Source organism: Hylobates moloch, unplaced genomic scaffold (genome assembly GCF_009828535.3).
Source record: "Hylobates moloch isolate HMO894 unplaced genomic scaffold, HMol_V3 SCAFFOLD_7, whole genome shotgun sequence".
NCBI lineage: Eukaryota > Metazoa > Chordata > Mammalia > Primates > Hylobatidae > Hylobates > Hylobates moloch.
The window spans coordinates 85,658,881-85,676,238 of record NW_026652282.1 but is presented as its reverse complement, the minus strand read 5'-3'; the positions used below and the strand labels follow the sequence as shown (position 1 = coordinate 85,676,238).

Here is a 17,358-nt window from a genome sequence, read left to right as displayed (position 1 = left end):
TTTTTCATGTGTTTTTTTGGCTGCATAAATGTCTTCTTTTGAGAAGTGTCTGTTCATATCCTTTGTCCACATTTTGATGGGGTTGTTTGTTTTTTTCTTGTAAATTTGTTTGAGTTCATTGTAGATTCTGGATATTAGCCCTTTGTCAGATGAGTAGGTTGTGAAAATTTTCTCCCATTTTGTAGGTTGCCTGTTCACTCTGATGGTGGTTTCTTTTGCTGTGCAGAAGCTTTTTAGTTTAATAGATCCCATTTGTCAATTTTGGCTTTTGTTGCCATTGCTTTTGGTGTTTCTTGCCCATGCCTATGTCCTGAATGGTATTGCCTAGGTTTTCTTCTAGGGTTTTTATGGTTTTAGGTCTAACATGTAAGTCTTTCATCCATCTTGAATTAATTTTTGTATAAGGTGTAAGGAAGGGATCCAGTTTCAGCTTTCTACATATGGCTAGCCAGTTTTCCCAGCACCATTTATTAAATAGGAAATCATTTCCCCATTGCTTGTTTTTGTCAGGTTTGTCAAAGATCAGATGGTTGTAGATATGCGGCATTATTTCTGAGGGCTCTGTTCTGTTCCATTGATCTATATCTCTGTTGTGGTACCAGTACCATGCTGTTTTGGTTACTGTAGCCTTGTAGTATAGTTTGAAGTCAGGTAGCGTGATGCCTCCAGCTTTGTTCTTTTGGCTTAGGATTGACTTGGTGATGCGGGCTCTTTTTTGGTTCCATATGAACTTTAAAGTAGTTTTTTCCAATTCTATGAAGAAAGTCATTGGTAGCTTGATGGGGATGGCATTGAATCTGGGACATATTCAAAGCAGTGTGTAGAGGGAAATTTATAGCACTAAATGCCCACAAGAGAAAGCAGGAAAGATCCAAAATTGACACCCTAACGTCACAATTAAAAGAACTAGAAAAGCAAGAGCAAACACATTCAAAAGCTAGCAGAGGGCAAGAAATAACTGAAATCAGAGCAGAACTGAAGGAAATAGAGACACAAAAAACCCTTCAAAAAATTAATCCAGGAGCTGGTTTTTTGAAAAGATCAACAAAATCAATAGACCGCTAGCAAGACTAATAAAGAAGAAAAGAGAGAAGAATCAAATAGACGCAATAAAAAATGATAAAGGGGATATCACCACCGAGCCCACAGAAATACAAACTACCATCAGAGAATACTACAAACACCTCTATGCAAATAAACTAGAAAATCTAGAAGAAATGGATAAATTCCTCGACACATACACCCTCCCAAGACTAAACTAGGAAGAAGTTGAATCTCTGAATAGACCAATAACAAGCTCTGAAATTGTGGCAATAATCAATATCTTACCAACCAAAGAAAGTCCAGGACCAGATGGATTCACAGCCGAATTCTACCAGAGGTACAAGGAGGAGCTGGTACCATTCCTTCTGAAATTATTCCAATCAATAGAAAAAGAGGGAATCCTCCCTAATTCATTTTATGAGGCCAGCATCATCCTGATACCAAAGCCTGGCAGAGACACAACCAAAAAAGAGAATTTCAGACCAATATCCTTGATGAACATTGATGCAAAAATCCTCAATAAAATACTGGCAAACCGAATCCAGCAGCACATCAAAAAGCTTATCCACCATGATCAAGTGGGCTTCATCCCTGGGATGCAATGCTGGTTCAGACAATGCTTTTAGGCAATATATTTAACCATGACAAATTTTGAAACAACATTTTAATTTCAGGTGATTACATTGCATACTTAGTAATTCCTTCAGAAAGAAATAAAACAATAAACAGAATTTATTGAAGTGATCATAAAAATATTGCTAACATGCAGTAAATCTATTTGCAAAATTCCTTTTATTGAAGCAATAGTATGGGATACGTTGGGGAAATGTACTTCAATTGATAGCACAGTTCCTGTAGCACAGCCTTCACATTATCTGACTGACTATATGGAAGCTATTTTACAACACTAGCTTTTAGGTAAATATAGCATTGCAATATAATCTTTGTCTATACAAAAGCAACTGAATTTTGTCATTGCGGGGGAAGCTTTGTCTCCATACAGATGTTCATTCCAACACTCTTGATCTATAAATGGGACAAAAGGGTGGCTGTTGGTTTTGATGGGGTTCATTTCAACAGAGGGGTGCAGGAACAAAGCAGCATTAGATGAGGAATGAGGACTGAGGTGGAGGGAGGTGCAAAGGGATGTGAGTTGAGTATTGAGAATTCTTCATAGAACTTTGGTTGCAATGGGAGAATATATGCAAAGAGAACAGTAACTAGGGTTGTAGAGAGAGGTCCAGGGCTTTAAATTATGTTTTAAAATTATCAATGATAAGAGGCTCTCTCAGGGTGGAAATATTAAGGAGAAGGAGCCATCTCTTCTTAGGTCTAGAAACTGAGTTCACCACAACCCCCTTACTTCCTTGTTTCTATTCTGGGGAAGTCTAAAACTTAACCAGAGGGATGGTGTCATTTGACCTTAATGCCTGTTAACTATGGGGATGGATGGATGGATGGATGGATGGACAGATGGATGAATGCATGGACAGATGGATGGACGGATGCACAATGTGTCAAACAGGTGCTGGTATTTTATCTTCTAGCACGAGCTCCTCACACAGGTGACTGAACCCGTGGTTTTTGTGTCTGAGAAGATGCAGCTTCTCCCGTCTCTGCAACTGATGGCAGGAAGATGGAAACACTCAGCTTCAGTGTTCAGAAGCAGATTTAGGCCAACTGCCATACCTTACGTTCTGGAGGGATCCACCCTGACCTGAGCAGGTGAGGTCGCAGAAAGGCTTGCTTTCCATCACAGGGACAGGATTACAGCCTGCTCAGAAGCATGTGTGGTCCAGCTCTTGTGTCATTTAAAAAGACTCCAGCTCTTCTCTAATATTGAATTCAACTAATATCACAGAGAGATGTTCTTAATCTTCTAGACAAACACACTGCCATCATTATTCCCCAGAGGCCACAAACACATCCTGGAACCATAATGCCACCAGTAGCTCTAGGAGAACTTGCAGGCTAATGTGGCTGTTGCTCATTGTTTTTAGGCTACATATGAAAATGGACCAGTTTGCAATAAAAATATAATGCAATGATGATTATCAGAGCATTTTGTATACTAGGGAATTTTTTAAGTTATCTAAACATCGAATTAAATATAATGACAATGAAAGAATTTCCACCTGTCATATCATCAAAGTATAAAAAGAAACCATTCAGGATTCCAGTAAGGTGGGCATGCGGGGAAGTCTACCTTGTTTCATATTGGTGGTGGGGATGTCATTTAGTACAACCTCTTTCCAGGTTGATTTGGTAATTTCTATTAAAGACTCTATGCATCCCCGATCTGCATGTGTTTGGGGCCTGCTCCTTCAAGTATTCACCCTCAGCATGGCCCCTGTCCCTCTGAGAGTGCATATTCTTCTTGACATAGGAACTGTCTGGAGACTCCAGTTTCTAAAGCAATGGCCCAGACACACTCCCTTGTCTACAGAGTAGGAAATTTAGGTCTGACAAGGTTCTCTGTCTTTCAGAAGAGAGACAGAACTGGCAGCCTGGCTTCAGAGCTGAAGATACAGATTTCAGTAGTGACCCGGGTCAGCAGGAAAGCAAGATTTACTTGGTTATGGTGTGATGTGCAGCTCAGCATCAGCATCACAGTCTGCCTGGGGGCATATAGGGTGCTAGTCTCTGCTTTTCCACTTAATGGCAGGATGCTCCCCAGCCAGGTTGCTTAACCTGCAAACATCACTGTTTCTTAAGCTACAGGATGGTGTAGAGATTACATCCTCTACCTCCCAGGAATGTTGTGGGAAATTCACCTGAGATAGAAAAGTACCAGAGTTCAGGAAGGGTGAGTCCCCATGGCTCCCTGAGGCCAGAGGTACTGCCCTTCTGCGGGACACTATGTTACAATCACCCTATGACAATGCACAAATAAATGGTCATTCAATTACAAAAGAACACAAGGACTTATATTTACTCAGTTCATCCAGTATCAATTATTATAATAATCAACAGTGTAAATTGAAAAGTAACTACATGGAAATCACTTCTCCTTCCTTCCCATCTAAGGTCTCAGAAGTGCTTTCCCAGATGTGATCTCATTAACCTCTATATTGATCTGAGAGGTGTTAATCAAAACTGACCAGCACAGGGGAAATGACTCATCTAAGGCCTTATAATGGGCCTGCCTCGCCATGTTCTATTGCATTGTTTTTCTGCAAAGCCTCATCTTGCAGGCTTACACTATACATGTTTTTCTTCTCTTTTCATTTTACCAAAGAGAAAAATATATACTTTTTTATTGTTAAGAAACATTTTCTCAAATAAGTACTTATTTCATTCCTTACTGAAATGGTTTTTTCTTACTGACCCATTGAAACCATGTTGGCTATGTTCAACATAACTAGAGATATCTTTGGTGTTTTCCTCCCTTAGCTTCATATCTTGTAGAACATCTTGTACAAAAAAAGTAGATTTACAGAAAAACATACATATAAATCACGTATTAATCCCCAAATGTAGTAAAATAACATAGCAAAAACTTTATCAAATCCATTTTGTGCACAAGCTGGACAGATCTGTTATATACAATCTCTATATGCATCTGCAGCGTTTTATAAATTGGTGCTTTGACATTAAAAAGGATGTTTACAAAAAGGCCCCTCTAGTAATATCAATGACTGAATTATCTCACTATCATTGCTTCTCAAATTTCCTTGAATTTATACTCATCACTGCCATATCACCATTCTTACAAAGGCGGTTATTTTAAGGAAAAAGTTGCAGCATGATGATGATATAAGTAACATTCAAAATTTCATGTTATCAAGAGTTGAGCAAACTACTAATTTCCCCTTTATAAACACACGTTTAAAACAAGAGCTTCATGCACATCCAAATAGAAATTCAAAGTCAAACTGTGTAATGTGTTTTTATTGACAGAAGGCATCACACACATTCCCAAGCAGCATGGTTCCCGTGAGAAACTGAAAACTAATTTCTTGAATCTGCAGTGCGACTTCCATCTTCCAGGTGTAACCAGAGTTTTTCCTGGAGCAATTCCAGCTTGTTTCCTTTTGGTGCCTTAAGAAATTTTGCAGCTGTTTCTGGTGCAGTTTTTGGGTGGGCTCTGGGGTGGGCAGACGATCTCCATTTTGCAGAGGCTGCTCTTGTGGGTGGAGCTGGTGGTGAGGGAGTAGGAGAGGCCTTGCATCATCCTGGCATTCAGGCCCTTAGCCATGGAGAAGGACTTGAGGTGGCTTCTTAAGGTAATGGGGAGTGGAAGCTTGTGGACTAGGTGTACGGGCGTGCAGGACACGATGGTGCGGCAGCAGAGGTCTTGCAAACTCATTACCTTGCTCGGCCTCCTGAGCCAATTCAACCTGTGCCGCAGCAGCACGATCCTGGCCAGCTCCGTGAAAGACTCTATGATGTTGAAATTGCAAAGAGGGCTGACCTCAAAGAAGGTCATACCCAGGCGCTCGGCGTAGGCCTGGGCCTGCTCCCTGGGCACCTGCCTCTTGAATGCCAGATGTAGGCGATTCCCCACTAGGATTTTAGGGACACCAGGGGCGTGCTCATCGATCTTCTTAATCCATCGATCCATACCCTCAAAAGACCAGCGGTTTGCAATGTCGTAGACCAGGATCACTCCTTGTGCACCACGAGAGTAGGAGCGGAATATGGTACAAAACCTTCCCTGCCCCGACGTATCCCAGAGCTTCAGCTTCACCCGCTGACCGTCCAGCAGGATGGTGGTCGTCTTGTAGTCGATTCCCCCCAGGTGGCTGTATGGGGACTCGGCTGCGCCATCCTGCAGGCTCTCCAGGATCTCACTCTTGCCTACGTCGCTGTCGCCCACCAACAGGAACTTGAGCAGGAAGTCATAGGCCTGGTCGGGGCTGCCCGGGGCGCTCATGGTGCTGGCCCCGCGCTCCCGCCTGAGCCAGGCCCGCGGGGTTGTGCGCAGAGGTGGTGCTGGGCCTGTTTTTCTTGAGAAATTAGCATAGAACATAAAAAATGAGATGGAGAAGTCTGTGAAATAAAGTGAAATGAGGTGGTGGCTTTGATGGTTTTCTTTTACAAACCCTGGGAAACTGGTTCAGCGACTGTTTTCCTTTTTCTTACCCAGCACAGAGTAGTGACACAGCAGTTAATTAATCATGGAAACCTTACATTTCCCTTAAAATTTCCATGTGATCGTTATGGAACCATGCTTTTTGGATTATGTCAAAGGAATCTCCTTTAAAGGAAGGACAGGTATGAGTTAGGAAGCGGACTAAGAGGTGTTGAGTACCGTATGTAGCCTACGCTGTGTATGACGCTTAAAATAATTTGTTCTTTTACTTCTCAGAACAGTTGTCTTTGGTAGCTATGATTGTTTCCATTTTACAAATGAGAAAAGGCAAACTCAGAAATGTTATGTAATTTTTTAAAATCTTGCTGTTAGTATAGAGGTCACAGAAATCACAATCCTGAGCCAGGGCTCTCCTCATATAATGCCCCACACATCCTTTCTACTCTGTGGCCATGCTGGGGTTAGGAGTAAGTGTGAACTGTCTGTGCATCGGATCCTTGACAAGCCACGCATGTTTACGTGGGCACTAATACTTTTCTTGCTGCAGGGGGTCATCTCCCATAAATATAAGAGTGAAGATCTCAGAAGAGACATCTAGGACATGGATTTTGCTAGAGTGCCTCATAAATAATATTCACCCAACAAAGATGTGTTGAAATAACGCATGCATCCATCAGTGAAGGGTTTTAGGTTTAACATATGTACAGCTCCTATAACAAAATAACAAAACTGAAAAAATATGTATATGGTTCACAGGTGAAGAAACGCAAATGGCCAGTAATCACAAGAAAATGCATTCTAGCTCACTAATACATTAAGGAATGCAAATGAAACCATCTAAATATCCTTTTATCACCTATCATCTGACAAAATTTAAATGTAGAAAAAAACCGAAAAAGAATTTTTTTTAATTTGCAAAAGAGAAAAGGTGCAAAAGAAAAAGGCTCTGTGTGTGTCTGTGTATGGGGGCGGGATGAGGGACCAAATACATCAAGGAAATGGAAACACACTTATCAGTTATAAATACATTTAAATATTGTAACTACAACAGGTATAAAGATGGTTAAAGAAATGAGAATGCTCAGACACATATAAGGGAGTTTAAATTATTGAAATCAAGCCCCAAGGGATAGATGTTTACAAATGTAATGGAGGAAAAAATGTTCACATGTCCAAAATAGCCAGGTAAGTGGTTATTTGAAATAGCATTGCTGAAATCTTTTTAAAAAGGAAAAAATGAGAAACATTCTAAATACTCATCAATACAGAACAAACATGTGAACAAAGGATAAGAAAAACATTTCTATTTCTCTGTGGGCTTCAGGGCAAATAGAGAAAAACAAAAATCTTCAGATTAATTCCAGAGTTAGCTGACGATAAGGAGATAATAAAGTTGTCTCCCTGATTTACACAAACTCCCTTAAAGACAGCACCCTGATTGGAATAATGATCATAATCATCGGTACCTTGAACAGTCGTTAGGATAAAGGAGATGAAATATAGAGTGCATTTGCTTAAAGTAGTTCAGTGCAGGTTACTTTCCTTCTCTTCAGCTCACCTGTCCCAAGGCCAACACCTAAGCTTCTGCCTGAGCCCACTCACCACTTAAGGGATCAGCCAACTCATACGGTCCAACACCCAGTCTCTTGGCATAAAGTGCAGGATTTCACTTCTGTCTTCCTCATCACCCAGAGGGGTTGAGGAGTGGGGGACCCATGGGGCTACAATAGCAGGGGAGTGGAATCTGACTATTTCTCAAGCCCCGGAAGCCCATCTTCTAAAAGGGGGTGCTCAGGGTCCTTTAGGGAGAGTGAGGGATGAAACCTCATTCCAATCCTGCCACTTACCTGGGAAGCTGACTTAGGCTCTGAAAGGCTGAGCTTGATTATCTGTGAGATAGAACTGACTGTATCATCCTTACAGAGCTGTCCCAAGGAGCAAATGAGAAAACCTGTTGAGAGTATATGGCATGAAGTGGGACTTCAATGGCCCTTTAAATGCTGAGACACAGAAGTGGGGGCTGGCTGAGCCTCTGGGCTAAGGCAGGCATTGTGAAAAGTCATTTTTCATTGTTTCTACTAATGAGAACACAGACATCCATATAAAGAAAGCAAATCTCTCCCTGATATGCCTTGAGTTCAAAGTTTTAGAGACAGAATGTTCTCTACATTCTTGGATGTTTCATAATCTAATAAAAGCTGTTCAACATCATGCCTCTGAGCAGACCCAAATCCACTTCCCATGCTAGAAAGAAAAAAATTGATAGATGTAAAACAAGACTGTAAAAACATATGCTCCAGGGCATGAAACACCAGGTAGCACTGACAGGGATGTAGAAAGGTGACATAGAGGATAGAGGTCACAGGAGCAGGGTCTGGGCAACTGTGTCCATAGGATCCTAGAGAAGGGAGGACTGAAAGGGAATGAGAGGAGGTCTGGGAAGCCTACACACGGGCAATGGAGGCTAAATGCCCTGCTCTCTGTGAGGGACCTCTCTACAGCATGCACGGGACAACGTATACTGAGGAGGGAAGAGATAAATCAGTGAATGCCATGTAGATTTGGAGTCCACAGCCAATGGACCAGCTTTAATACACATATATTTTTCAAACAGAACAGGCATCATAGTTTGTCACTCTTTGCAAAATGTCCTCCTTTAAAAAAAAAATGGAGATAGCTGTGATGCCTCCTGATGGCCAGAACCTGGATCACAGCTTTGAGAGTCTCAGACAAGGGGGCCAGGGAAAGGGAGAGGGATGTTGGAGGTGAACTACAAAGATATCAGCCAGAGTTTTCTGGAATTATTCACCTAACGATAGCAATCTCCGTGTATCACTCATGTTCTGGCATATATGAAACTGAGATTGGCTCCAACCCCTGTCTGAATTAAAGATAAAGCTGCATCTGTGAGTGTGTATTTGGAGTGATACAGCTAGACCTAGACACACACACACACGCAAATACCCTGTCAAATTATTTTATTTCCTGTTTTCACCATAAAACATAATGAATGCTTTTTCAAATTAATAAACGTGCACAGTACTTTTGACAATCTGTTCAAAAGTATTTTGTCACAGTCATAAAAAAGAACAATATCATGTCCCTTGCAGCAACATAGATGCATCTGGAGGCCATTATCCTAAGTGAATTAACACAGAAACAAAAAACCAAATACCACATGTTTTCACTTATAAGTGGAAACTAAACATTGGGGACTCATGGACGTAAAGATAGCAACAACAAATCCTGGGGCCTACTGGAGGACGGGGGAGAGGTGGGGCAAGGGTTGAAAAACTATTGGGTACTGTGCTCACTACCTGGGTCATGGGATCATTCATATCCCAAACCTTAGCATCACACAATATACCCATGTAACAAACCTGCACATGTACCCCCTGGATCTAAAATAAAAGCTGAAACTTAAAAGAGAAGAACATTCTGCCTCCTATAATGAAGAAGCATCTCAGCTAACTTATTTTTTGGAAGACAGCAACATTTTTTCAAAGTTTGGGTACATCATTTTTTAAAATTCACTATGCCTCTTTCTTTCAGATCCATTTCATTGACTACAGAAAGGCATCAGAATATATATATATATATATATATATATATATTTTTTTTTTTTTTTGGACAGAGTCTTGCTCTGACGCCCAGGCTGGAGTGCAATGGTACAATCTCAGCTCACTGCAACCTCCGCCTCCCAGGTTCAAGTGATTCTCGTGCCTCAGCGTATTGAGTACCTGGGATTATAGGCATGCGCCACCACACCCAACTAATTATTATATTTTTAGTAGAGATGGGGTTTCACCATGTTGGCCAGGCTGGTCTTGAACTCCTGGCCTCATGTGATCCACCCGCCTCAGCCTCCCAAAGTGCTGGGATTCCAGGCGTGAGCCACTACACCCAACCAGGCATTAGAATTTAACTTTATTGCCTTGAATATTTTAATTAATGTTTTATATTTAATCTTACAGAAGGGGAAATTTTATATCATTGAAGGGACACTTATGCTTACAGGAACTTTTAATAATAAAAGCAGAATTTATTAGTAAAAAAGGGAAAGAAATAGAACATTATCTTCACTTCAGGAGCTTCCTTTATGCCCTTACAAGTCTTTATACCCCCAAAAGTAAACTACATTAACTTCTAACACTAGAGATTTGCCTGTTTACGAACTTTTCATATTTTATTTACCTGAAATTATACTTTTTTGTTTCTGCTTTGTTTTGCTTAATATTATCCTTGTGAGATATATCCATGATTTTGCATATGGCAACATTAAAATGAGCATTCTAATTGTGGTAGAGTATTTCATTTTATGAATACTACAAGTTATCTGTCGGATGATATTTGGGTTATGCCCACAGTTTGACTAATGTTATAGTACTACTACATACAGTTTTGCGCCTGTCTTTAGTGGGTATATGTACACGATTCTGCTGAGTATATCAAAAATTGGAATTGCTGGCTCATAGGTATGCATATAGTTAGCTTTAGTAGATATTGCCAAATGATTTCCCAAAGTGTTTTCACCAATTTACTTTCAGTAATAGTATATAATGGTTCTATTTGCCCCTTACTCTTTTCTTTCAGACCATGGGGTTACTGTAGTATCTCATGACAATTTTAATTTGCATTGTCCTAAAAACTAAAAACTTTAAGTGCTTTTTTATACGTGCAGTTGTTGTATGGGATTCTTATATTGTAACGTGCCTGTTTACTTCTTTTGCTCATTTTCTACTTTTCTCCTTGTTTCCAAAAAATTGAATCACTGTATATATAAAATCTTTCACTCTGTATTTCAATATTTTCTTTCTTAAGAGTATGTTTTGAAAGACAGAGTCTTTAATTATAATGTAGCTCAATTTATTATTATTTTTTCCTCTGGGATTGTTTTTTGTCTAGTGATTAAGAAATATTTGCCACCCCAACTACATAAAAATATTTTCCTACACTGTGATAGGTTATTCTTTTACTTTTGCATTTAGACTGACAATCTACCTGAAATCAATTCTTGTACGTATCTAATTCAGGTAGCATACTTAAAATATCATCCTTCTCCCTTCACTGCACTGTCACCTGTGTCATAAGTGAAAATGACCACATATGGATTGGGTCTATTTCTTGACTCTATTAATAAAGTCCATTGGCCTGTTTTTTCTATCCTTACACCAATTCTACATTCTCTTAATTACAATAGCTTGTTTTTTTAGATCTCAATTAAAAAAAATTTTTTTAATAGCTTCAGGAGTACAAGTGGTTTTAGTTATAAGGATCAATTTTATAGTGGTGAAGTCTGGACTTTCAGTGTACCTTTCACCCAAATAGTTTACACTGTACCCAGTAGGTGATTTTTCATCCGTTACTCCCTTCCCTCCCTTACTCCCACCTCCCCCTTCTGAGTTTCCAGTGTTCATTATTAATTATAATAGCTTTATATTTTCATCTTAGTTTGTAATATAATGTTTAGACTTTATCCTTTTTCACAAAGGTTTTAAAAAACTGACATGCTTTAAAAAAAAAAATGTTTTAAGTCCTTAGGGAATAAAATGTAACTCCAAATAGATCTATTTAAAACATAATCCAACATATTTTACGACAAATGAATAGATCATTGCCAATTCTTTACTTGCCAGTTAAATTTTTAAAAACCCTAAACTCCTTAAAGTATCTTGTGTGTTCAAATATTCACTAAAATACTTTTATTCTCAAATATGAAACTTCAAAAACTATACAAGAGTATATTCACAAATCAAATTTAAACTGCACCTCTCACTGGCCCAACTCCCACCCCTTGACCCCAAGGGGTCTGTTGTCCCTAGAATAGTGCACACTCTCCAGATATGCCCCTGTAGGTGAGGTGCACATCAACACATTCACCTTCACACACAGTCTTCTCCAAAAGTACAATCATAGTCCTCATTTTTTGCATCTTGTCATTATAAATTCTCAGGATTTAAAAATATTTGCATCTTGTTAGTTCTTGTGGTTTTTGTATTTTTTTTAATTTTATTTCTTCTAAAAAAAAAATGGGATACATGTGCAGAAAGTGCAGGTTTGTTACATAGGTATACGTGTGCCGCGGTGGTTTGCTGCACCTATTAACCCATCCTCTAAGTTCCCTCCCCTCACCCCCCACCCCCCAACAAGCCCCGGTGTGTGATGTTCCTCTCTCTGTCCATGTGTTCTCAGTGTTCAGCTCCCACTTATGAGTGAGAACATGTGGTGTTTGGTTTTCTGTTCCTGCGTTAGTTTGCTGAGGATGATGGCTTCCAGCTTCATCCATGTCCCTGCAAAGGACATAATCTCATTCCTTTTTATGGCTGCAGGTTTTTGTATTTTTTAATGTTTATTGTTCATGTATATACTTATTTAAATTTTCTGTTGAAATCATTGCCAATTGTTTTGTTACCAAGTATGTTTCACAAATCATGGCTACTAACCCAGTATCTGAGATGTAGTTTACAAATGTTTTCTCCCTTGTTTTAATACAGTCTTTAGTGTTTTTTTTTCCTTTGGAAAGTGTTTTAAATTTTATTAATGGGACCTAAACATTATACAGGTCATATTTAAAAGGAAAAAAAAACATTAAAAAACACCTGCGGAGCAGATACTGCCAGCGTTGAAGGAGATTAGAGCACTCAGAGTTATGGAGGCATCAAGACAAAATGAAAATAACAACCGAAAAAAAAAAAAAACCCAAGGTAATTCCAAAGTTAGCTGCTGATCAGGAGATTAAAAAGTTTTCTCTCTGAATTACATAAACTCTCCTTAAAGTTAGTTTCCTGATTTGAATAATTATCAGAATGACGGGTTAAATGGTTGTTAGGGTAAAAGCAGATGAAATATAGAGTGCATTTGCTTACAGTGGTTCAGTGCATGTTACTTTCCTTCTCTCCAGCTCACCTGTCCCAAGGCCAACACCTGAGCTTCTGCCTGAGCCCACTCACCACAAATCAAATTTAAACTGCACCTCTCACTGGCCCAACTCCCACCCCTTGACCCCAAGGAGTCTGTTGTCCCTAGAATAGTGCACACTCAGGTCTGTAGGTTTTTGTATTTTTTAATGTTTATTGTTCATATATATACTTATCTGAATTTTCTGTTGAAATCATTGCCAATTGTTTTGTTAACAAGTATGTTTCACAAATCAGGGATACTAACCCAATATCTGAGATGTAGTTTACAAATGTCTTCTCCCTTGTTTTAGTACAGTCCTTAGTGGGGTTTTTACACCCAGGTCTCTTGGCACAAAGCGCAGGATTTCACCTCCTCTGTCTTCCTCATCACCCAGAGGGGTTGTGGAGTAAGGATCTGTGGGGCCACAATAGCAGGGGAGTGGAATCTGACCATTTCTCAAACCCTGGAAGCCCATCTTCTAAAAGGGAGGTGCTCAGGGTCTCTTAGGGAGGGTGAAGGATGGAACTTCATTCCAATCCTGCCACTTACCTGGGGAGGTGACTTAGGCTCTGAAAGCCTGAGGTTGGTCATCTGTGAAATGGGACTGACCATACCATTCTTACAGAGCTGTATGAGGGGTTAAAGAGAAAACCTTCCCAGAGAATATGACATGAAGTGGGACTGCAGTGGTCCTTTAAATGTTGGAACACAGCAGTAGGGGCTGGCTGAGCCTCAGGGCTTAGGTAGTCATTATGAAAAATCATTTCTCATTGTTTCTCCAGACGAGAACACAGACATCCAGATAAAAGAAGCAAATCTCTCTCATATGCCTTCAGTTCAAAGTTTTAGAAACAGAATGTTCTCTACATTCTTTAGTGTTTCATAATTCATAAATACTGTTCAATATCATGCCTGTAAGCAGACCCAAATCCACTTCCCCATGGTGGTAAGACAAGCATGTTGGTGAACTCACTTGGTGAGCTCCATGACAGATTGCATCAGGGACACAAGGGGCAGTGATTGTCTAATGAGTGCTCCAGCACTGCTGTGTGTGTGTGTGTGTGTGTGTGTGTGTGTGTGTGTGTGTAGATATATATAGATATGAATATTCTGGACATATCCTGCAGTCACCTGTGCAGGGTCCTCAGAGCATGCATAATTCAGCCACATCACATCAAAATTTCAGCAACTTGCTGCCTTCCTGAGAGACAAAAATCCAGGAATTACTGGCATTTCTGTAACACACAATTGTCCATTCTGTTATTAGGTAATAACTAAATATGTATTGAGCTCGAAAAACATAGTTGTTGGAGGTATCTCATTAACTCTAAAGTGGAAATAAGAAAGCAAGAAGGGAAATGAATATATGGGCAACTTCACAGGTTAAATCTGAGATGAGACGGCTTCTTCACATCAACTTTTAAACTTGCTCAAATTTCAAGGAATTGAAGTTTTTAAAAAATCTCTTTGGATCCCTCATCACCCAATCAGCCACAGGATCTCTCTGTCTCTCTCCCTTTCTCTCTCTCTCTCTCTCTCTTTCTCTCTGTCTCTCTGTCTCTTCTTTCCCCTCCCCTCTCCCCTAACGCCTCCATTCTTTCTCCTCTCCCCTTTCCTTCCCTCCCCTCTCCTCCCCTCTCCCTCTCCCTGTCCATCCCCCTCTTCCTCTCTCTCCCTCCTTCCCTTCCTCTCTCTTTTCCCCTTCAAAGTCAAGAACCAAAAAGAGTTTTCTGCATTTTCTGTTAACAATCTTCACTTCCCACTGACTCCTTATCCCACTGCACTATGGTTTCTGTCCCCAGAATTGTGATGAAGATGCTCTCCAAGGTCACATTCCACCTGTTTTTCATTATGACCAGTTTTTTTCATCATGACCAGTTTTTTTGTATAAATGTATTAACATACGAAATATTCCTTTTTTTTTTTTTTTAAGACGGAGTCTTGCTCTATCACCCAGGCTGGAGTGTAGTGGTGCAATCTCAGCTCACTGCAACTTCCACCTCCCGGGTTCAAGCAATTCTCCTGCCTCAGCCTCCTGAGTAGCTAGGATTACAGGCATGTGCCACCACGCCTGGCTAATTTTTGTATTTTTAGTAGAGACAGGGTTTCACCATGTTGGTCAGGCTGGTCTCAAACTCCTGACCTCGTGATCTGCCCGCCTCAACCTCCCAAAATGCTGGGATTATAGGCGTGAGCCACTGTGCCTGGCCGAAATATTCCTTTTAATGAACTCCTAAAATATCCTTGCTTGTGCAGTTGCATGTTTCACCTAACAACAGAGATTTCACAATTTCTCAGACTCCGGAGCATGATGTACTGGACATAAATCCAATTGTCCCACTCCCTAACTGTGTGGTCTCAGGCAAAGTCCTTATTCTCTCTGTCCCTCAGTTTTTCATCTATGAAATGGAGATTAGCCACAGTATCTACTTTGTGAGGGAACTACGAGCACCAAATGACTCAATACCTAAAAATCACTCGGGTCATAACATATTTTAGCCATTTTTATTTCTTTTTCTCTATCTTTATGGGCCATTAGTATCTCTACTATCCGTATGGTGCAGCCTGATATTTACTCACAAACTTTCATGTATGCTGTTTGTTAGACAAGCAGGTTACAAAAGTAAATAGGATGAAAGTAAGTAGAATGAAACTTTGTCTTTCACAAATAAATATATAAATGCATGCAGTTCTGCTTAAATATATAAATGCATGCAGTTCTGCTTAAATATATAAATACCTGAATAAGGAAACTTCTAAAAGAATTTATACAGATAAACTCATTACCAGGGCTTGTCTTTGAGTGTTCTGTTTGGGAGTAATGCTATTTATTTCCTCTCCTATGCTATCTATTTTTAACTATAATAAATAGCTACTGCTTTTGCAATTATGCAAAATAATAAAATGGTGGTGAAACTTAAGCATTCTCAGCCCCAAGCACAGGAAAGACACTGATATTTAGAATGAGAAATGTTCCTGAGACTCAGAAAGGGAGAGAAGATTTTGTGGTAACCTTATCTACATTATAACAGGGCATATTTTCCCCAAATTCCCACTCACACTGATAACTATCAATACTTTAATTTTTGCCTAGTTAACTGGCAAAATCAAGGTATTATCATTTGGTTGCATTTTGTTCCCCCAAAAGATACACTGATGTACTAACCCCAGATACCTGTGAATGTGACCTTATTTTAAAAATAGACTCTTCAACATGCACACGTATGTTTATTGCGGCACTGTTCACAATAGCAAAGACTTGGAACCAACCCAAATGCCCATCAATGATAGACTGGATAAAGAAAATGTGGCACATATTCACCATGGAATACTATGCAGCCATTAAAAAAGGATGAGTTTGGCCAGGCACGGTGGCTCACGCCTATAATCCCAGCACTTTGGGAGGCCGAGGCGGGCAGATCATGAGGTCAGGAGATTGAGACCATCTTGGCTAACACAGTGAAACACCGTCTCTACTAAAAAAAATACAAAAAAATTAGCTGGGCGTGGTGGCAGGCGCCTATAGTCCCAGCTACTTGGGAGGCTGAGGCAGGAGAATGGCGTGAACCCAGGAGGTGGAGCTTGCAGTGAGCCAAGATCGCGCCACTGTACTCCAGCCTGGGTAACAGAGGGAGACTCTGTCTCAAAAAAAATAAATAAATAAATACATAAAGAAATAAATAAAGAGAGGGGATTAGCAAATGTTAACAAGGTGTTAAATACACATTATCACCAAAATAAGACTTTGCCTTTCCTGTAATCCAAAGAATCAAAAGAAAATTGAAAAGAATGACTTTCTCACTGTGATTGGTTTCCATGCCACAAAAACACCTATCCCACTTTGGGAAGCACTGATCTGGTCTAGCCATTCCTGCAGTGTCCCTTCCAAATGACTGTCCAGCTTCTTCCTGAACATTTCCAAGGACAAGAGATCTTTGGAACCCATTTGTCCTTAGAAAACTCTAACAATACTTTTTTTTTAATCCAAAATAAAACAAATAAATTTAAAAACCAGAAAAACAAAACACAACACCTGCCTCTCTGGTCCTCTCCTCTCCATGTGACAAGCTCTATGATGTGTCACATATTATTTGGGCAGCTTCTTTTCAAATCTATAGACCAACAACTTCAGTCGAATGTGGGACTCAACGACTGTTGAAGGCAACAAGCTAGAATCACCAGCAAAGGTCTTTCTTAATTAAAAATAATAAATGTCGTACCTCAAAGTATGGTCCTTTGGCTTCAGAGAAATCACAGTTACAGTAAGAGTGAACTAAAGTTTTGTCATTTCATGTAACACAAAAGGGCTAGACAATTCTTAAATCTTGAGCATCTGAAGGGTTTGTCAAGGGCTTGCAAAATGAGTCAAAATCACTTAA

At 39.9% G+C, this 17,358-nt stretch overlaps 1 protein-coding gene and 1 long non-coding RNA gene across 3 annotated transcripts in view; both read right to left on the bottom strand.

Moving 5' to 3' along the window:
* Positions 1-17,358, bottom strand: part of LOC116811904 (uncharacterized) — a 65,919-nt gene that overhangs the window by 18,503 nt on the left and 30,058 nt on the right. The window lies entirely within an intron of this gene.
* Positions 2,776-6,050, bottom strand: RAB40A (RAB40A, member RAS oncogene family). Its single transcript, XM_032757351.2, has one exon. It carries the CDS (start codon positions 6,014-6,016, stop codon positions 5,087-5,089), a length of 930 nt encoding a protein of 309 aa, XP_032613242.1. The 5' UTR covers positions 6,017-6,050; the 3' UTR covers positions 2,776-5,086.